This window comes from Anolis sagrei, chromosome 1, assembly GCF_037176765.1.
Source record: "Anolis sagrei isolate rAnoSag1 chromosome 1, rAnoSag1.mat, whole genome shotgun sequence".
In the NCBI taxonomy this organism is placed as follows: Eukaryota; Metazoa; Chordata; class Lepidosauria; order Squamata; family Dactyloidae; genus Anolis; species Anolis sagrei.
The window spans coordinates 221,329,707-221,352,221 of NC_090021.1; the positions used below are offsets into that span (position 1 = coordinate 221,329,707).

The window sequence follows — 22,515 nt, forward strand, 5'->3', positions numbered from 1 at the left end:
TCTGATGTATACAGCTTAACAAGCATCTTCTTGAATTCATGGGCATTGGGCAAATGGTTTACTAAGGAGAAGGTTCCTGGATAAACTTCCCATTGTGGCCCCTGACTTAACACTTGACTCCAGCAGCATGTCAAGAAGTACTTCTGTGATTTACATGATGTGTGCTGTAAATCAAGCTGGGCAAAGTACAGCCCTCCTTTTGGTTTTATCCAGCAACTCCCATATTCATAGCCAAAACAGCCAGTGGTGAGGAATATTGGGGGTTGCAGTCTAGTAGAATCTGAAGGAACATACTTTTCTCACAGATAAGACTTCTCTCTCTTCTTCTATCTGGACTGTGGACAGTCTCCCACCATTGTGGAACCAAAAAGAGAGAATTGAAGGGGTTCCTGCGCATTGCCTTCAGCCAAGAGCTGTGAGTCTTGTTAGTAACAGTCATGGTGTGTGTACTAGGTGTATTATATGTTTAATCTCCCCTTTGGTTGGTGGAGTCTGCTTGATATGAAGCCTAAGTGGTCAGTCACAAGCCAAAGTGTCTGTGCCTCTACTCTGGACTACGTTGCAGTGTAACTTTGAAGCCAATTGGATTTTTCTCTCATGGGAGCAATTTGGCAGTCTTAAACAGGAGAAAAGGCACTTCCATTCTCCAGTAGAGGATGTGGTATTATGGACATGATGGTTAGACCTGGTACGTCATGCAATGTAATTCTTCTGGGTTGTAAGACACCTGCTGTTTGTGGCATAAACATAGCAATGGGTAAATGCATTCTTTGCCAAAGCTAGAAGGAAAACATTTCTTGTTTTTATTTTGCCACATAAAGTTTTGAAAATATCTGTCAGGAAGACATCTTGGCCATCTCAGTTGGTTATGGATGGGTGTAGATGAAGAGAGCAGGAATTATTACTTATTGAAGGAATTCTCCATTTTTGGGGTTGGGGGGAGATTTTAACAGGTTCGGGAATGAGTGTCAAGCTGCATGTTACAGCTGTCAGGTTTTGTAGCATTTATATTTCTTGTGTTTATTCAGCCAATCATTTTGAAAAGTATTCTCTGGTTCATTTGATTCTATCTGGTGCAGCTAGTTTTTTTAGATATAATATCCCAACTTAATAAAACTGTGAATTTAGCCAACCATTTCTTTCATTTTTCTTTCTCTCCTTTTGTAATGGGAAAAATCCAACCCTTTGTTTCAAAAGGAAAATCTCCTTTCCAAATTACATTTATCTGGTTCCAAATTATAGCGAATAATGTTGTGCCCATTCCATTGCTTTATTCCCGTGATGATTGTTAAATAGTAAAATTAATGGCTGAACTAAAAAAGAACAGATTACTAGTTCTGTGTGTGAAGTCTTTTCCATTTAAACTTGAAGGCATTAGCTGAAGTTGTTTATTTTTTGTTATCCCCCTTCCCCAATAATGTAATTAATCAGTTCTGTACAATTCCAAAATTTCTCTCTGCGATTCCACTGAAGAGAATTGGTTCCATCCAGAACTGTGTATGTATTCCTACGTGCAGACATGAATTTTTCACCTAACACATAATCCCCCAGACTTGAAAAGAGAAGAATTGAACTCTATCAAAATTATTGGGCAGCTCACACCACTCAATTTCCCCTCTTTTGAAAGAGAATAGAACTTTGTGTGCCACACAGTTGGCCCTAAACTGTCCTGCATTCCCCAGGTGAGGCAGAGGAGGATTATATCGCATTCAGCAGTGAAGAATGATTCATTTGGCAGTCTGATCAGCTGCTGCGCGTGAAATAGAGGAAGGGGTACTATTTTGTCCTTCACTGTGGGCTGCAAAATGTTTTGGGCCAAACCAGGGGAGATAGTGCTTGAGTGTTTTGCGACCACTGTGCATATATGTGAGCTCCTGTAGACATGCACAAAAGTCATAATTGCAGTGACTGAATCAATGTAAAAACTCATTAACAAAAAGGAAGATCTATAGAAAATAAAGGCTTGTGTAGGCACATTATTCTAGTGACAGAGGGGATAAGCAGAGAAAGTTGGTAAATGTTCACATAAAACACAGCCAAAAAAATAGAAAAAGAAAAGAAAAATAAATGCTTTGTGCCTTGGTTTTTAGGCCTGTGCCTAGGTGAAGATTCTGAAAATTGCACTGGATAGACCGCACCAGCTCTAGTTTCGTAGATGTGGTTATCGTGATTTTCTGTGGGAGAGCAGATGAAAACTGGTAGACGGCATGTGTTCTGTATCTCTAAAACTAAAGTTGATCACGGAAAAATTGTACTATTTTTGGAATTAGCAGATCAAATATACTCTGAAACAGAGCTAACATTTGAGGCACCAAAATGTGTAGTGGCCAATGTAGTCATCAAGGGCAGAGAGAGTCACAAATGCTTGCATGTATTCATTTTACTTAAGCTGGACGATTGGTATTAATATTCTTGATACAATTAGATTTATTTAGTTATTTTTGTCCAACTTTTCTTCTGTATGGGAGCCAAAGCATATGATCCCAGAGCCTTACTCCAACTGACCAGGCCTCGATTTGGCCAAAGTCTTTATGTGGGGATTGGTTAGTTGACAACTCTTTGGATGTTGTCTTGAGTTGTTTCATAGAAGAAGGATGTAATATCACTGAAAATTACTGAAGTGTGGTTGGAGAGATACATTGGCAATTCTGGCTGGAAATTCCAGAAATTATGATCTAATAAAGTTACTTCTTTTGCTGAGCTCAGTTTATGGAAATATCCAACAGTAGGTTAAATGGAGGTAGTGAGAGGTTGACTTCTGTTATGCTCCTGTTAATCTTTTCAAGACCTGTCAGGCTTCAGCAATTATTTAAAAGCACCAGGATTTCCATGTCAAGGACCTTGAGAACTATATTTGCCAGCTAAGTCGTTTAGAAAGCATATGATCAAGTGACCAGTAAATTTCATACAAGACGCATTTCATACAAGACCAACTTTGTATTGCCAAAGATGGATTGGAATTAAAATATAACAGTAAACAAGAGAATGGAGTGTTGCCTAGATTGAACTCTTCTGCTAGAATTTCCTAGACAAAGCAGTTCATTTTGAAGCCAGTATGGGATCTGGTCCTTTGTGTTAAGTGACTGCTTAGTTAGTCTGGTAGTCCAGGTAAAACCAGTAGTTCTCAATTTTTAGTATTCTTCATAACTCCATAAGTCCCATTCTGTGGTCTCAAATTTGAGATGAATTACAAAACATCTGGAGGATCAAAGCTTGAGACCTCTGGCCCGAATAGTTTTATTGAAGTTCAGGAATAAAGGCACTTGCCCACTTATTCCACCAGGCAGTGTAATATCAACGATTTCCACGTCCTAGGTAGTTGAAATACAGTATAAATTTAACCAGCTCCCAGTCTAGTACTATTTCTTGACTACCCAAAATCTGCTAAGGTGGCCCCCATCTATTTAATGGTGAGAGTGGCTCTGGCATTGGCTGGGTGAAATCCCTACTTCAAGTTCTGCACAGTCCTTCCCTTTAAGCAGAATGTATATGTGAAATTTGGCCCTTACCCCTTGTCCGAAATAATTGCTAACTTGTTCAGAAACCGCTATTATGCCTGACTAGTCAATTAGGCATTCTCAACTCTACTTTTTGATCAGGCAAGCACAAACTAAAACTGAATAGAGAATCCTTTCTCATTAAAAGGATGCTTTCAGAAGAGAACATCATGTTTGGTAGTACTGTATTACTTATTTAGCTTTCTTGTATTATTAATGAGCACATGGCCTTGTAAGCCTGGCAGGGGGCACTGCAGAGCAGTAGGTGTTTTATGGTTCTTAGTACTATATGCAATTCGTCAGAAGTGGATGCTTTAGGGGCATGTTGTTTACTGCCCTTGACTTTAGAGGAACATTGATGGCCACCTGCTGTATCTACCAGTGTTCATTGGTTGAAACATTTCTTCCAAATAAAGTAGGGCATTAAAAATGCAACTAAAAGTAATACCTGTAGAAGACTAACTCAAAATTGGAAGTTTGATATGTTATAGGGAATGTTTAATTAATAGTGGAGCGATCTGTCTTTATAGTTACTATCTCTGAGGTGTTGCTGATGCAGCCATAATAGAAATAAAGAGCCATTTCTCAGTACTGAATGAGATGAGCAGGTTTTTGGTTTACACAGACCCCATCTTGCACATGGGCTAGATGCTCCTTTAGCCCAGATAAATCTCATGTGCAATTATGCCTGTCATTTTACAGTATATCTATTTTTTTTTAGCTTTGGTGGATTTTTGACAAATTTAGACAAAAGCATTTTCTTCTAAATGTTCTCAAGATTCTTATAGAAGGTGCTTCTGTTCTTATCTCAGTTACAGAAAGGGACCAGGCTAGCAGCTGAATATCCTCAGTTCATCTGAGGGCACCAAGGTGGCAGGAGCAATGCATTGCATACACTGCCCTGTCCTCCAGCAGAGGGTCACAGTGGGCAGACTGACATTGCTGCTTTTTCCAAAGAGCTTGCCATTTGTCTTCTGTGGTGACTGCCCCACTCTGTCTGATATTGGAGCTGACCCTGGTTCTGACAAAGGACAAGGGCAGTTGTGGAAAAGGAGGTGTATCTTCTATTCTTCCACTTAAACAGATGATCTCTTATCTTAACAGTTACTCAGAGCTACTGAGGAATCGTCTTAGACTCGGGGCAGGGGAGATCTGGCTTTTAAATTTCCAACTTTGTGTTTTAAAATCTTTTTATTTATAGATTGATCCTTGTGTTAAAGAATTTAATGAAACTGTTTTGAGAAGTTCTTAAGAATCACTATATAAGTATCTGAAGGAAATATCAGAAGAAGGTAAAACAACTGCTATCATTGTTCTGGTAATGTTGGTAGAAGAAATCATACAGAGTTGTGGTATATAGGTTGTTTTATATCTGTTTTGGAAATTATAAAGTAGGAGACACTACTATGGTTCTTGGAAGAATTTGTTTTGGATTCTGTTCATAATTTCCAAAAGATATTGAGTGAAAGAGTCCTGGCTTCAGTGACGTTTGTAGTTGGAAGGTGGGGAATTGAAGAAACACCATGGTAATTGATGCACCCAATTGGTGAGAACGAGAGACAGGGCCTTCTCAGTGGTGGCCCCTTGTCTGTGTAAGTCCCTCCCAAATGAAATCAGAGCAGCCCCTTCCCTCCTGTTCTTCAGGAAAAAAACCTTAAGACATGGTTGTGGGACCAAGCATTCAAGCAGTAATTGTAGACATGCAATAATGAGAATAATTTTAATGTGACTGACAAATGAACAGGCCTTGAACTATGATTTGAAATTGTGTGATTTTAACTGATGTTTAAATAATTGATGTTTTAATTATGTGGTTTTATTTGCAATTGTTATTTTTGGAATTGTATGTTGTAGGCATCAAATTGCTGCCTGTTGTGAGGCTGCCCTGTGTCCCTTCGGGTGAGAAGGGTGGAAATAAATAAAATACGGGTGAATAAACTTACAAGTAATGGCTAGAAAGAAGAAATGTGTTTTGAAAAACAGAAAGTCATGTAGGCAGGGCATTACAGAGATAAGAAATAACAAGAGAAAAGGAGATGCAGGCATAAGGTAATGCACCAATAAGATTTTAATGATTGATAACTTGTAAAATGTCAATAAAATGAAGGGAAAATTGATATATGAAAAGAGAGCTGACAGAAAAAAGAGGAGGTTGGGTATGAGAACATTTATAAGCTAAAAAAGTTTCAGGCAAATCTTGTGGGGGAACAGAAGCTAATAAGCAGAGAACTATGGTAAAATGTTTGGGAAACAAGCAGAAACAGATGGCAAAAATGAAATAAGGGAGAGTAGAAACAGAGAAGTGCCTTTTATGGGAAATCTGTGTTTGGTTTGCTCTGCCAACAGGAATTGTGATGTTCCAGCGCCTTTTCATACCTCAATTACCCCCAAAAGTGTTGTATGTGTGGTATAGAGGTTTTCGCTAGAGAAGAGAACAGCTAGGACAATAAAAGCAATATTTAACCACTAACCAGTTTATGTAGAAGTAAGCCCCATGAAGGAAGATTACATTTCAAGAGTTGCGATAAGTGCATTTCTTCTACTAAGCATATTTTATAGTAGTAGTGGTGGTAGTAGTAGTAGTACTTTGACACAAATACTTTCATGGTAACACCAGTGGACCCATCTTTATCACTAATACACTGCCTCTCCAATATTTACACAACCAAAAGAGAATTAATGATCTGGACAACTTCCACATTATTTAGTAAACAAGCAAACTCCTGTTGTGCTAATGTATTTGTCCTCATGGCCCCAGAAAGGCTAAATCAATCAATCAGTTCTAGAAGAGTTGAAGCTTACCTGGCAAGAGGTGCCTTGTCTTTACTTGTTGTTGTGTGCCTTCAAGTCGTTCCTGACCTATGGCAACCTAAGACAAACCAATCACAGGGTTTTCGTGACAAGATTTGTTCAGAGAGAGGTTTGCCATTGCTTCAGGAATTAAATAAAACTTCAGAACCATGGTATGCCACAACCTGTATTGTCTGAAATAGCCTTCATTTAGCACTTTGCCGTGCTTCTTAGACCATTGCAGTCACAGTGGTTCCTTCCCTTAATTTCAGTAGCCCTTAGCATCCGGCGGAGTTACTGTGGTGCTTGATTATATACTCTCTTTCTCTGAGACAGCGTTTGCTGAAGTCACTAGATGTTCACACTGAGATTTTCCTCTCATTTATCAAGATCTGAGTGACCTCTCCCTCTCCTTTTTGGTTTCATTAAATAATAACTTGTCTTTCTCATAGCCTTTAGTGTGAATTGAGAGTGATGATGACTGTCCAGCTGATTCAGAGTCATAGCTTAATATATTTATAGCATTCTTAGAAACTTAAAAATGTGTAGCCAACTGCAACAAAATTTTCTTACTTTTAAGCACTTCTGCTTTTTGCCCTTGTTGTTCTTCCTGTGTGCAGTATTTTAGTAAATAATTCTGTTTGACTCCCTTATAAGCTTTTTCAACACGTTTGACTTATCAAAAGTTGATATTGTCAGTGCTGAGTTTCTAACCACATTTGCTTTGAGCAAATTTATTGCTTATTTTGGACTTTAATTCCGAGGAAGCATGCTCGCTGCCGTATTGGAGTTGGGTGGCTCCCCAAAAGTTTTTCCTCCAGCTTTGCCACATTTGGACAGTATGAAATTAATATTTGTTCATATAATCCATTTATTGCACCATGAATATGAATGGAGTTGATGCTGGATCAAGAGATGTTTTCTCTCTGTCTCTGCTGTGGGTGAATTTTATAATTACTCATTTTAGTATTCAAACCACCTGCTTCCTGTTTTCCCCACTTGCTGTGCTAACTGCAAGGTGGTTGTTCACCTTTCCTCCTAGGACAACACCTTGGCATTGCTGATGACTGGCAACATAGCTCCTTCCCATGGTGCACTGTAAACATTTTTAATGGCCTTTTTGTTTTGTCATTACATTTCTGGAATACTCACCAAATGAAGTGTGTGTTTGTGTATTTGTGTTAAAACCCTTCCAAAGTCTGCTAGCCTCCTTTCTCCTCCCAAACAGCATGGTAATTCCAGGAACCTTCACTTGAAACTGCTTAATTTCATTAAATCTTCCTTGCTGATTATACATCACCATGCTGTGCAAAGCCATCTAATAACACCATAGCAATTAAAGTGGAGCCAAACTGCATTAATTCTACAGTGAAGATGCAGCCAGCATGGGCTCCCTCACTTCCGCCTGACTAACCCTTTGCACCTTCTTAGAATTTTAGGTGAAATATAACACAGTGGGCTCCAGAACAGAATTAAAGATTGATAGAAGGGTGATCAGGATGAGACAAAGGTGTAGAAAAGTTACTGTAGGTGCCTGGGAAATTAATAGATGCAGCAGAGAAAGCCCATGTTTGTTCCAGCCAATTGGGAACTAGAAATGCATTGGGATCTAGAGATTTTGCCATTTCTCATCATAGCCCTTCCTTCCTTCCTTCCTTCCTTCCTTCCTTCCTTCCTTCCTTCCTTCCTTCCTTCCTTCCTTCCTTCCTTTGTTTTTAATTTTGGAAAAATACCCTGTGAATGATTGGAAAAATGAAAGGAAATGAAACGTTAGATTGAAAAATATTTTGCTACTCCAGGATCATAATATGTATTACATATAACTTGGGGTTTGATATAAAATTAACATTTTTATATATGAAAAATTGTATATATGAAAACTGACCTGTTTCCATTTTCAGTTTGTTCTTACAAATGTGGCTACAAGGTCTTGAACTGTAAGGACACCTGCAAATTTACGACAATCAATCAACAGTAAATCTAAAAGAAACCTTCAACTTCAGTAAAACAAATCCTTCATAGTCTGAACTTAGTATACATAAAGCAGTCCTTTCCATCAAAAGAACCGAGAAGGGCAAACCAGGTACAGGAGTTATGTGATCTGATACTAAACAGCAGACTTTCTCAGGCTGATAAAAAAGGGGCTGCTTCCCACCCCCTCCCCAATTTAGCAGGGATTAGTACTATATTTGTCTTCACTGGTTACAACTCTTTCTTGCTTGCTTGCAAATTTCCTGCAGACTAGATGGTCAATGCCTTGGCACTGGGCTACTAGTTTGAGTAGTGCTGCTATACAGTCGTACATACAGGCTGCAGTTTAGTAATAATGTGGAGAAAGGAGAAAATATTTGAGTGCTTTGTCTCACATACCTTATTTATCATTCTAGGGAAATATACTTACTAGCCTAGAAAAGCTTGTCTTACCAGTCTTGGGAGGACAGCATTTGTATATTTGTTGAAATCCAACAAAGGCACAAAGACTTTGGGGGGGGGGGGCAAGAAACTTTCTGTTATCCCACCACCCCACCTTTATTTTTCTTGAAAATTTGGAAAAAAAATGATTCTTGTCTCTTCATAGAGCCATGTTAACTGGTGCTGAGAGTAGCATAATTATATCTTCTTGCCTGTTTTTCCCCTACAAACTCTATGTTTTATTTACTTATTTGTTGGTTTGTTTTTCTATTACAGGTCTTCTCCAGGGGGTCTACCTTGGATGCTAAATCTGTTCCACGTCTTCAATCATGGTTATTCCAGGATTAATGGCTGTTCCACTGTCATTGCCTGGTCTTTTTCTTCTCACCTTTCACCTTTCCACATCGCAGAACATTCTTGACTACCCTGAAAATGAGCAGCAGTGTTCAAGAAGAGAACACCCAGTGATTTCTTTTGAAGGTGAGACTCTTTCTATTCCTTCTGTCCTGGTTCAAAGAGAAGCAGTTAGGTTGCATTGGATTGTACTTTCTGGAGACACTCCTGTTACTTTTCTTAGATTTCATTCCCTAATGGAGGGCATTAAAGTGAGGACTGGACCTGTTCTTTGGTGTTTATTACTCGTGTTTTTTTTTACTTAATCCAAAAGAATTCAAAACCTGCCTTTTCCATAATTAAAAAAGAGTTTCATCACATTCTGATCTGGAAAGTTAGCATTATTGGAAATAGCAGCTATTTTCGTAGATCATCCCTCAGCAGTCTGTAGTACAACTGTAATGTTTGGATAATGAGATATATGGAGAGCTGACCCCAGGATAGGGTCACCATAAGTTGGAAATTACTTGAAGGCATACAACAACAATTCCTTCAATTGGTTTACAATAAGAACTCTTTTGTAAAGGTGATAGCTGCACCATGGCTCATAGTTTCTTTGACTACGAAATCTAGCCACTTTCTAAGAATCTCAATTTATATCAAAGATAGGCAGGGGAGCTCTGTCAATGGTTTAAGTAGAAATGTTTTTATTCTTCTCAGGTTCCTCAGTCCAGATCATGTCTTTGCAATAATGGTAGTTCCCTCCAGACATTTGGGCTATAACTTTCATGATCCTTAACAACTGCTATACTATTAAAAATAAATGGGAATGAAAATTCAAATTGGGATGTTACCTGATTGTCTGTCCCTCTTCAACAGAACTGATTTAGGCAACTAGCCATCAGTATGTGTGCTGCTCTCATTTCCACTCCCAATATCATTCTATACCTAAGTTTATTCATACTGTGAATAAAATTCTGCTCTTGTCTAGGGAGAGTGATTTTTGCATTGCGATTAGGTGTATAGGTATGCTGCTGCAAGTTGTTCTAGCTAAGAATATCAGGGGAAAATTAGATTGCAGAAAAACTCAGAAGGATGTTTGTTAAAGAAGCATATGGGTCAAAAATAGTTCTTGCTGGAGAGTTACAGAACAGTGTTCATGGTACTTTTTTCTTGAGGTTTTACCAGACTTTGTCATCATATTTTTTAGAAATTTCACCAAAATCATGATCAGATTAATTTTTAAAAGAGAAATGTAAATTACTAGATAACAAAAGACCTTAAACTCTCAGACTGCTATTTTCCTGGATTTATTCCTTGTCACATCATCATCGTCATCATACTTTATACACTGCCACCATCTCCCATAGGGACTCAGGGTGGCTTACAAAATAGCACAGAAATATGCCATACATAAAATTCATAATGCATAAAATGCATAAATATGAAAACAATAATACGTTACAAAAACCAGGTATATCAGTTGAATAAAACAACCTCTATTAGAAATAGAATCAGTTAAAATATCCATGTAATCATTCAGGAGCCCAGCTGAATGCACAGAATGTAGACATAAAGTGCTAAGTGATTGGCAATCAGTTCTGGTTACTGTCTAAACATTCTCAAATGCCTGCTGGAAAAATCAAGTTTTTAACTCTTTCCTAAAGCGCTGTAGTGTAGCTTGTTTAGGTTCACTGGGAAAGGTGTTCTAGAGCCAGGGGACCATCACCAAGAAGGCCCTCTCCCTTGTCCCCACCAACTGTGCTAAAGACAGACTCGGGACCGAAAGGTGGGCCTTGTTAGGGATTCCTCATCTTCAGAGGAGGAAGGAGAGCAGGAAAGTGATCAGGAATCAGAATGGGAGTTAGAATCAGATGATGATATCTTTCAAGTGCCCACATTTCTGGAAAGGCAAAAGGAAACAGAGCAGAGATGCCATTCAGCTAGCTGCCAGGAATGCCAAACTATTTGGGAACCACCCTAGCACCTCTTGCATGGGGAATTCAGGGCTATAAATCAGAAGCAGAAGTAGTCAGCTTTCATTGGTAACAAACAACCCTGATGCTTATGCCTTTGCTCCCATTTGTACCTGCTTCAAGTCTGCATTTGAGAAACTGCTTCCAATGATTTATAGGTCAATGCACATTGTTCTTCATCTGATGTGAGACTACTGTTTTATTTTAGACTTTATTAGAGATCTGAGTATTGTGTCTGCATTAAGACTTCTTTGCTTTCTTTTGCATTATATAACTTTGTATGCTGGTATCTTATGTTTTGCTGAAGTAAAACATTTTTTCATTTACTTTCAACATGATATTAAGGCTGTTCTTGAGGGGAAAATCAAGACTGGCCTCCTGAGATATATTAGAGCTCACACCGGTTCATAGGGGAGATGTGGTCATGAATATAGGCTGGACCCGAACCATGTAGGGCTTTATAGGTGACAACCTGCACTTGGAATTGGGACCGGAAACTTATTGGCAGCCAGTGGAGCTGCTTCAATAGGGGCATGGTATGCCCCCTATAATTAGCTCCGATTAGTAACCTGGCTGCCAATCTTTGTACCAATTGCAATTTCCGAGCCGTCTTCAAAGGCATCCCCACGTAACTACAGTGCATTACAGTAATCCATTCTAGGTGTAACTAAGGCATGGACCACCGTGTCGCAACTGTACCTTAAAACAGAATAGATGCTTCACTTAATAAGGCAAGTTGACAGGTATGTAAAATACACACATTCTTGCTAATTATTGTCAGGCTATATGGAGTCCTGCAATTCAGTTTTTATTTTCTGAGGAACAGTAGATTGTTTCACTTTGTTTACTTACATGTTTTGAACCTGATATACTCTAGTTTAATTGGTGATCTGTAGTTTTCCTCTGGGCACTTTCATATTATATATTCATAGTGTTGCTATTCCACTTGAACTCCCATGGCGACGTCCAAACTGCAGACCCCAGGAAGTGGTAGAAATCACTGTGCTGTTATTGTGTAGTGTGAAAGGGCTCCCTGTATGATGTTCAAATCCAGGAAATGTTGCTGCAAAATGTTATATTGTTTGTATCTTCAGCATGCCAGTCTTGTAGCATTTCCCCCCAAGTTCATTTTCCAATTTTAATAATTTCTGAAATAGCAGTGTATTTCTTTCCCTTTGGCCAAGGGGCACGGATTTGCAATTAGATTCTTCAGTGAGAACAGATGAGTGAAGTTACCTCTAATGACCTTTTGCAAACAGGAAGAAAGAGAAGTCAAAGGCTTGAAGACCTTACTGACCTTTTTGGACATTTCTTTGTTACACGTGAATCTTTCATAGCAGGAAGTGAATGGTTGCTGTTGTGTGCCAAATATATCCGCAACATTTCTGTTGTTTGTTCTTTTTTTGTGTGTTTCAAATTAATGGAATTAGAATAGTGAAATCTTTATGTTTGCTTAATAAAATGCTAGCTTCTAACCTTGATTCTGTAGAATCAGAATATAAATGCTGAAATTTTTAATTGCTTGTAAGTTGGACCGTGTATTTTATTGCTCTTCTCCAATAAAGCACATGCTCCAGCTTATTAGACAATAAGTCCTTCCTGAATGAACTTTTTTAGAGAAACTGGCATGGCTGTTTTAGTGTACAGTATAGCCGTAAGCTTGTTGGAACAAGAGACAAAATGAAGTGGTCATTAAATTATCCTGGATCACATCAGAAAGAATGACTTAGATTTTTTTTTATTAATTCTCGTCGTCAAGTGAATACTTCTGCTCTTTTCCATGTTATCTAACTTCTTGCTTGTTAGTAAATTGTTTATGAGGAGTCTTGAGTACCAAATGAGGCTGGGCAAGTTCTCTGAAACAGACATTTAAGCAGATTTACAGAAACAGCTCGTATAACCTACAATGCTTTTGTTAAAAGAACGGTTCATATTCTAAACATTGGGGAGGGGGAGAAAGAATGTGACCCCCAGGTATTGAGTATCATTTTTCCATTCCAACTTTTTTTTACTCGCAGTTGTTTTAGACCCAGAGGGTCTTTTTAAAAAACAACAACACATGAAGTAAAATGTAGGGTTTAGGTTGAGAATCCCATATCCAAAATGTTTGAATTCAGAAGTATTTTGGATTTTATATTTTTGGGATTTTCAAATGCCTGCATTTTCCCATACTCACTGTTGGGTTTCATCCCTGACTGCACAGGTCTCCAGTCCTCAATGAGTAGCTAGAATCATAGAGTTGGATGAGACCTCATGGGCCATCCAGTCCAACCCCTTGCCAAGAAGCAAGAAAATTGCATTCAAAGCCTCTGTTTAAAAGCCTCCAAAGAAGGAGCCTCCACCACACTCTGGAGCAGAGAGTTCCACTGCTGAACATCTCTCACAGTCAGGAAGTTCTTACTCATATTCAGATGGAATCTCCATCTGATAGGATGAGCGAGAGGGTTTCCTTCCCCACGTTTCTATGCATGTTTATCCCAGACGGGGCTCTGCCTTTCTTCTCCTTCTTCTCTTGCCACTATCCCCTCCCCCTTTGAAGATGTAGCAATGTAATCTCTGTGAGGGATGAGCTAACTTCCTCTTTAAAGTTGTTGTTATTGCCCTGGCTTGTTGGCCGTGTGGTCATTCTACATTGCCCTTTTTCTTCTGCCTTTGTCTTCCTTCCAGTGAGGACGAATTTTGTCATTCTCAAGACAAAATGTAGCTGCATGGATACTTTTGATATTTTATCCTGTTACCTTCTTTAAAATATAGCTTAGTAAGTTTGCTCTTAATACCTTTTCTATCTAGAATAGATTTATTTTTACTTCAAAAATATATATATTTGGAAACTAAAGTTGTGATTCTGCAATCCTGATCCATTCTCTTGAATGAATGCTAATCCCATCTCACCACATGTAAGATTCTGCTGGTTATGAACTGTGCTTCTGGCACTCTGCTATATTTTTTGTGTAATCACCCCAAGTGAGGGTTATTTTTAGCCTGAGAGCTCTGATTCCCAACACATACATCATGAAGTATCTTGGAGCTGAGGACTCAAGTCTAAACAAGCAATTCATTTATGTTTCATATGCATCTTATACACATAGACTGGAGATAATTTTATACACAATATTTTAAATAATGCTGTGCATTAGAACAAAGTTTGTGTACATTGAACCATCAGAAAGCAAAGGTATCCCTATCTCATCCATACGTGGGCAGCTTCAGATTTTGGGATATTTCAGAATTCCGGGTAAGGGATTCGCAACTTGTATTAAACATAAATAAAAGTGTTTGTGCCTGGCAGAAGGCAGCCAGAGAAATGGTAGGTCAGAGCTAATCATCCTTAGACTTACTGAAAAAAGGAAGATTGGCCAGTGAGACCAGGGGGTCCATTTAGCTCAAGATTGTCCACTCTGTCCTTTGGGGAGGAATCTTTTGTTCTTCTTCCTGGAGTTGCCAGGCATTGAACTTGGGACCTTCTGTGAACAACCACTGAGCTAAAAGCTTTTCCTGAAAACCTTCGTATAGACTCTTGATGGTAACAAAATGCAGAGTAGAAATGTTGTTTGGGCTAAATCATATAGTCATTCAGTTATCAAAAAGAAGTTGGCATGAGCAGTGTCTTCTCTTATAGCTATGAGCAATAAATGCTCTGAAACTGTTCCTTTGTGTGAATTGATCAGTTGCTTTTGGTGAGTCTTCGCAAACTGCTTAGATGCTTAGAAGTGCTGTGGGCATTCTTATGTGTCGATTACTGAACCCAGCAATAATTAACTTGCTAGGCTGTCTCAGATAACATGTTGATTATTTTAAGAATTTGTTAATTGAACTCCCTCTTGGAATTTCTCTTTTCACCCCTGTTGTTTGTTTGACAGGAAATATTTTATTCAAGGCAAGCAGCAAAGATGTAACTGAGATGTTATTTGAATAAAACTTTGCCTATTTGGGGGATTCCAATTGATAAATCAGTATGACATCGCAAATTTTCAAGTAAGTGCTGGTTCCATTTAAAAAACAAAAAACAAGAACTACTAGCTTATTCTAAGCCATAGAGCAATTGGGATTGCCAAATCCAATGCCCAGTTCCTATAAAAGAAATTTGGGGTGTAATTGTGATTGATGCCACATCCCAGTAATTTATTCCTTCATACTTCCTCCTTGCTGGAAAAACAAGGCAGAAATCAAGTTAGGACCTAAAATAGGAGCAAACAAAGTAAAGTCCTGGAACTTTTTGTTACCACTAAGTCAGAAACAACTTGAAGGCACACAATAACATTTAAAAATCTGATGTATGTAGCAAAAGTAACCAAATGCTATAATGCAAAGTCTGGTGGAACAATATCAATAAGACATCAGGAAAAACCTATCAATATAACCATAATCCAAGTTTATATTACTGAGGAAGGAATCCCACTGGAGCATTGCTGCACACCAAAATACCTAGGAGTTACCCTGGACTGTCCTCTGACTTACAAGAAGTACTACTTGATTATCAAGCAAAAACCCATCTAAAACACAGACATGTGCATTTCACCTTAAGAACAGATAAGCATCCCGAGCTCTGAGGATTACCTGGGAAGGAATCCCACTGGAGCATTGCAGCGCACCCAAATACCTTGGAGTCACTCTGGACCGTGCCCTGACCTACAAGAAGCACTTTCTGAATATCAAGCAAAAAGTGGGCGCTAGAAACAATATCATATGAAAGCTGACTGGCACAACACATCTCACCACACTAAAACAGTAGATGTGGCTCTTAATGAGACATGCTGCATTATCACGGGGTGTCTGCACCCTAAACCACTGGAGAAATTACACTGTTTAGACGGCATTGCACCACCTGACATCCGCCGGGAAGTAGCAGCCAATAATGAAAGGACCAAGGCAGTGACATCTCCAGCCCATCCCCTGTTTGGGTATCAGCCAGCACGTCCACGACTTAAATCAGGAAATAGTTTTCTAAGATCTACAGAGACACTCTCTGGAACACCCCAGCAAGTGAGAGTTCAAACGTGGCAGGCTCAAACCCAGAACCTCAATCAATGGCTGATACCCCTGGGCACACAGAAAACTGGGTGATTTGGAAGGCGCTGAACAGACTGTGCTCTGGCACCACGAGATGCAGAGCCAATCTTAGGAAATGGAGCTACAAAGTGGAATCCATGACATGCAAGTGTGGAGAAGAGCAGACCACCTGTTGCAATGCAACCTGAGCCCTGCTACATGCACAATGGAGGACCTTCTTATAGTAACACCAGAGGCACTCCCAAGTGGCCAGCTACTGGTCAAAGGACAATTAATCAACTATCAAGCTTGCAAACTTTGTGTTTTGTTTGTTTGTTTGTTAAAAAAATGGTCTGTTCCTGACACGATAAATAAAAAAATAAAAACAAAATAAATCAAGCAAAAAGTGGATGCTAGAAATAATATCATATGAAATCTGACTGGCACAACCTGGGGATCACAACAAGATACAGTGAAGACATCTGCCCTTGTGCTTTGTTACTGTGCTGCTGAATATGCATGCCCAGTATGGAATACATTTCACCACAATAAAACTGTGGATGTGGCTCTTAACGAGACATTCCGCATTATCACAGGATGTCTATGCCCTACACTGTTGGAGAAATTATACTGTTTAGCCAGTATTGCACTACCTGATACCTGTCGGGAAGTAGCAGCCAGTAATGAAAAACCAAGGCATTGACATCTCCGGCCCATCCCCTGTATGAGAACAGCTTCCTAAGATCTACAGAGATACTTGCAGGAACACCTCAGCAAGCAAGAGTCTAAAAGTGGCAGGCTAAAACCCAAAACCCCATTCAGTGTCTGAGACCGGATGAGAAACTCCTTCCTGGGCACACAGAAGACTGGGCGACTTGGAAGGAAATTTAGTACAATGCCAAGTTTCTAACTTTGTTTGTGGTTTTCTATACACTATAACTGTATTCTCAATAAATAAATAAGTAAATAAATTTATATTCTAATTACAGAGGAAAACACATTCCTGAATCTGCAGATCGGCTGATGATAGGGTGGCTTGGAAGTCTCTCATTCTTGCTTTGGACATATTATGAGAAGACTCAATACATTGAAAATACAATCATGGTAATAACACTTTTCGAATATATAGGAATTCTGTACTGTATGTGTATAGATATAATCAAGGAAATCATGGTCCTGAGTCTACAGTACCTCTACAGGGCTGTTGCGGATAGAGCTGATTTGGAAGTCTCTCATTGAGAGGGTGGCTGTAAGTTGAAATGGACTTGATAACAGTGGACAGCAATGACAAAATCTATTGTAGTTGTTGGAGGTCTTTGAATCAGGAAGTTTTTTTAACACCTTCAAATGAACATTATATTAATTTAAACTGCTCTTTTATTAAGTCTTCTTTGCTTGAATGAACAATGGTGTCATGTGTTGTCATATTTTTTGAAGGCACTAAAGCAGCACAGGGAAGGGGGCAGAGGAATGCCACAACCAAGCCTGGCCCTATTATTCTCCTTTCAAGTGCTATGGTCAAAGAAAAGGCTGGTACTGTAAGTGGTATAAATAGCATCCTGTTCCAAGCTTGTAAGATATGTTTATCCAGGTCTGTCCCAATCTTTCTGCAACCTATCTGACCTTTCCACTAAAAACAATATTGCTCCAACATTTAGAGAAGGTCAGTTCAGGTTGACATGAAGGGCCAGTGACATTTAGGGTGAGATCCCAAATATCTGGCTTTGCAGTACTGTTTATAGTGACTGTTTACAGTAATGAAGGAAGCAATTGAACTAGTTTCAGTGTTTTTTGTTTGTTTGTTTGTTTTAGCAGATGGTTGGAAGGAGGGAGTGAGTACTCCTGTGAGCAATATATCTGTTAAGGGAGCCCATGGCATCCACTAGGGCAGGGGTCCTCAAACTTTTTAAACGGGGGGCCGGATTACTGTCCCCCAGATCATTGGAGGGCCGGACTATAGTTTTTTTTAAAAAAAACGATGACCAAATTCCTATGCACACTGCACATGTCCTATTTTGCTACTGTTATGAATTGTAATGTAAATATCTGATATGCATGGTGTATTTTTATTGTTACAATCTGAACATAAAGCATAGTTTTAGCATTTCTGAAGATAAAATAGTTCCAATTAAAATGAGGAAAACATTCTATTTTCTGACTTGGAAGTGGTTTTTGGAATATGTAAGCATGAGTTCCCTTTCAGGGGGAGAAGGGCGGGGTATAAATATAGGAAATAAATCTATATAAATAAAAATGTAATGTTCGTTTGTGGGGAAGAATCCACAAATGGTGGAGGCAGTGCCAGATGGGTGTGGCCAAGTGATGCTGGCTTCTCTGGCCTGGAAGCCTGGCCACGCCCACCTGGCGCCGCCTCCACCATTTGCTGACGCCTTCCTCGTCACCAGGGATTTTCTGTTGTAGAGCAATGGCGTCCGCTCTGCTTCGCTCTCTGTTCTCCGCGGGAGAGCAGAGAGCACTTCTCCCTCCACAGGCTTCTCCATCCCATGTGGAGGGAGAAATCTGTGGAGGGAGAAGTGCAGCAGAACGGACGCCATTGGCGGCAGCGAGGGGCTTTGTGCGAGGCCAGGACAGGCCGTGTGGGCCGGATAGATGCCCTTGGCGGGCCGCATGCGGCCCGCGGGCTGTAGTTTGGGGACCCCTGCACTAGGGTTTTGTTCCAAGACCCCCATTTACTTTGGCTGTCTTTAGGAAGAATTTGAAGACGTGGCTATTCCAATGTGCCTATCCAGAATAGGAAACTCCAGTAAGTACTTCATTAGAGTCCCAGAAGCACTTTATCAGAATTTTAAGATTCTCTGCACATTGCACTTCCTTGAAATCCGATAGACCACTTATCACACCCAGCACTTTTAATCTGTACCCATTACTTTTGGCCCGGCCCTGTTTTTATGGTGTCATGGTGTATTGTTTTGTTGTTTTGCTGTTATTGCTTTGATGTTTTTGATTTGCTTTGAATTGTATTTGTTGTACTATTGTTTTGTTGAGGTCTTGGCCTTTGTAAGCCGCATCGAGTCCTTTGGGAGATGCTAGCGGGGTACAAATAAAGTTAATAATAATAATAATAATAATAATAATAATAATAGTAATAGTAATAATAATAATAATTTGGGCCCAGCAAATGAAATGAGATTTTCGGCTCCAGAAATTTTTGCAGTTAGTTTTCATATTGGTATTATAGGCTTTAAACAGTGTGCAAAAGACTTAAAACGTATTATGCTTTTTTATGTAGATACTATTATATAATTATGTGTATAATCCTTTTGATATTAAATTTTACAGTTAGATTTTTTATGTACCATAAGAAGGACTGTAGAGATATACATAAACCAATACATATTGGCATTTTTCTAAATTGTCTTCTTTTCTGTGGTCCACAAGTAATATACAGCATTTTGCATTAGTGGCACTTTTCATGTATTTTTAAAATCACATTTGTTGTAAGAGAAGATATAGGGGTGCGTGAATGTGAGTGCTTGCCTTCATGTTGTATGTCAAGTTATGCTGACTCCATAAATTTCATAGGTCTTTCTTAGGCAAATGATACTCAGAGGTGGTTTTGTTAATTCCTTTCTCTGAAATATAGCCTATAGTGCATTGTATTCATTGGTAGTCTGTCATCTAAGTACTAATCAGAAGTAAGTTCTTAGGTAAAGGCTCCATCTACACTACCATATAATGCAGTTTGAAACTGCATTTTATGGTCAGTATAGATTCATATAATGCAATTTAATGCAGTTAAACTGCATTATATGAATCTACACCAGTGGTTCACAACCTTTTTTACTCTTGGTGCCCTTTTTAGAATCAATTTCTATTGCAGTGCTCCTTAGGCTTACTCTGTGTCTTACAAGTTAATGGTGTTCAGAAGTAGTGTTACAGGGGGAGGAAGAGGGGATAGATAGTAAGGGAGATAATGGAAATAAATATCTAAACAATTGTGCAGTCCATGCAATGAAATGGTATTTTAAATACCTTGACACTTACCATAATTTTTCAGTTTATTCTCAACTACCACAAATACATATGATATTGTCAAAACTGGTCGTACATAAAAATTATTTCAAAGTTCAGTAAATCATATCATTTGCATTACAATAGTATTAGAATCCGCTGTAGTGCAACAGTTCGCCAAAATTAAAACATAATATAAAGTAATGTATAAACGTTTGATGAAACACCTGTGATTGCATTTTTTGCACAGTTTTCTTGTTTTAGGTTGAATTGATGATCATTGCAGGTGAATATCTAGTTCTGTGTTTAAACAACTTCTGTATTTTGTTTTGATGCCTATATAGGCAGAAAATCCCACTTCACAGAGATATGTAGTTGAGAAAGGCAGCAATATTAATTTTGCTTTCTCAGACAAAATTTTGAAGTCATCTTGTAAATGCAGCCAAACTCCAGCAAAATTTAGTTTTGAAACATAATTTTACTTTGCTGTGAGATGTCAAATCTTTGAGGATCTCGTATTACGCTGAGTTAAAGCTGGGTGCTTTTTTATTCTTGCTGAACACACTCAATACTATTTCAAACCATCAGCTTCTCTTGAGCTGTCGGAAAATAATGTTCAAATGAGTCTTTCAAAGCTTCGAGATGAGCTTGAATGTTTTCAAGTCAAGATGCTCTGCCTTGAAATGATGCCATAGTTTGGTAGGAAACATGGAACTGTTGGTCCACACATTTCTGCTAATCACACAGAGACCAACCATCGTTTGTTTCTCTGAATTCCATATTCAAATAACTTTCTTCCTATTTTCATTTTTTATTGTGGGGTCCTTGCTCACTGGCCCACTTCTGTTGTATTTTGCAAACAATGATTAAGGTAGTGCCTAGATTCAGAAATCGAAGTCTCGAGACTTCGACCTGTGGCCAGGGACCATAGGAAAAGACGGGGTTGGAAACAGCAACTCAAATGGCATCCTGCTTCTCACCAAATGTGCGGAGCACAACCTTGTCATCACCAACACGCTCTTCCGCCAGAAAAACAAGTTCAAGACATCATGGAAGCACCCCCGGTCAAAGCATTGGCACCTCTTAGACTATGTAATAACACGTGCCAGAGACCGCCGTGACGTGCTCCTCACAAGAGCCATGACAGGTGCTGACGACTGCTGGACTGACCACAGGCTAATTCGATCCTCGATGGCTATCAAGATCGCTCCCAAGCGCAGACTCCAAGGAAGGAAGGCAAGGCGCAAAATGAACACCCAAGCCCTTCAGGAGCCCTCCAGACGAGCCCATCTCCAAACAGCACTCAAGGACCATCTACCCACAGTACACCCCGAAAATGTCGAGGAACATTGGAACAAACTGAAGACCTCCATCATTCAAGCCTGCGAAGAAACTATTGGATACCAAGCCAAGAAACATCAAGACTGGTTTGATGAAAATGACATCGAGATCCAACAGCTAATTGACAAGAAAAGGAAAGCCTTCCAAGCATGGCAGAGAGACATCAACTGTGCTGCTAAGAAAAAGATCTATGCCAGTGCAAAAGCTGAGGTCCAAAGAAGGACAAGAGAACTCAAGAACATCTGGTGGATAAAGAAGGCCGAAGAAATCCAACACCTGGCAGATACCCATAATGTTCAGGGATTTTTCAAAGCCACAAAGGTCATCTACGGACCAAGAAACCATGGCATACAGCCTCTACGCTCATCAGATGGAACCAAACTCCTGAAGGACCAAAACTCAATTGCACTACGTTGGAAAGAACACTACCAAAGCCTCCTGAACCGCAGCTCCAATGTGGCCGAAGAGGTCCTCTCACAAATCCCACAACAACAAACCAGGGATGAGCTTGCAGCACTGCCTAGTTTGGAAGAAGTCAGCAATGCCATCAACCAACAGAAGAGTAACAAAGCCAGTGGACCAGATGGGATCCCTGCTGAAATCTTTAAAGAGGGAGGACCTGAGCTGACACACCAACTCCACCAGCTCATAGAAAAAGTGTGGGTGACCGAGAAAATCCCAGCAGATTTCAAGGACGCCACCATCATCACCCTCTTCAAAAAAGGGGAAAGAACAGGCTGCGGAAACTATCGAGGTATCTCCCTTCTAACCTCCGCTGGGAAAATCCTCGCAAGAATCCTTGCAAACCGCCTTCTGCCCCTCTCAGAAGATACCCTCCCAGAATCTCAGAATGGCTTCCGCCCCTCCAGAGGAACAGTGGACATGATCTTCACTGCACGACAGCTCCAAGAAAAATGCAGGGAACAAAACCAACCTCTGTACATGGCATTCATCGACCTTGCAAAGGCATTCGACACAGTGAATCGCAGCACTCTCTGGACCATCCTCCACAAAATCGGGTGCCCTAACAAATTTGTGAACATCCTGCGGCTCCTCCATGATGACATGATGGCAACAGTCTTGGACAGCAGTGGCTCCCAAAGTGACCCATTTAAAGTGGAATCCGGTGTCAAACAGGGATGTGTTATTGCCCCAACTCTATTCTTCATCTTCATCGCTATGATACTTCACCTTGTTGATGGGAG

General features: G+C 39.6%; 1 protein-coding gene across 9 annotated transcripts in view; it reads left to right on the forward strand.

Moving 5' to 3' along the window:
- Positions 1–22,515, forward strand: part of SEMA5B (semaphorin 5B) — a 498,410-nt gene that overhangs the window by 277,225 nt on the left and 198,670 nt on the right. For all 9 annotated transcript variants that reach the window (XM_067473384.1, XM_067473381.1, XM_067473388.1 and 6 more), the window contains one exon: positions 8,976–9,179. In XM_067473384.1, coding sequence (XP_067329485.1) covers positions 9,029–9,179 — 151 coding nt within the window. In that variant the 5' untranslated portion in view covers positions 8,976–9,028. The remainder of the gene's footprint in view (positions 1–8,975; positions 9,180–22,515) is intronic.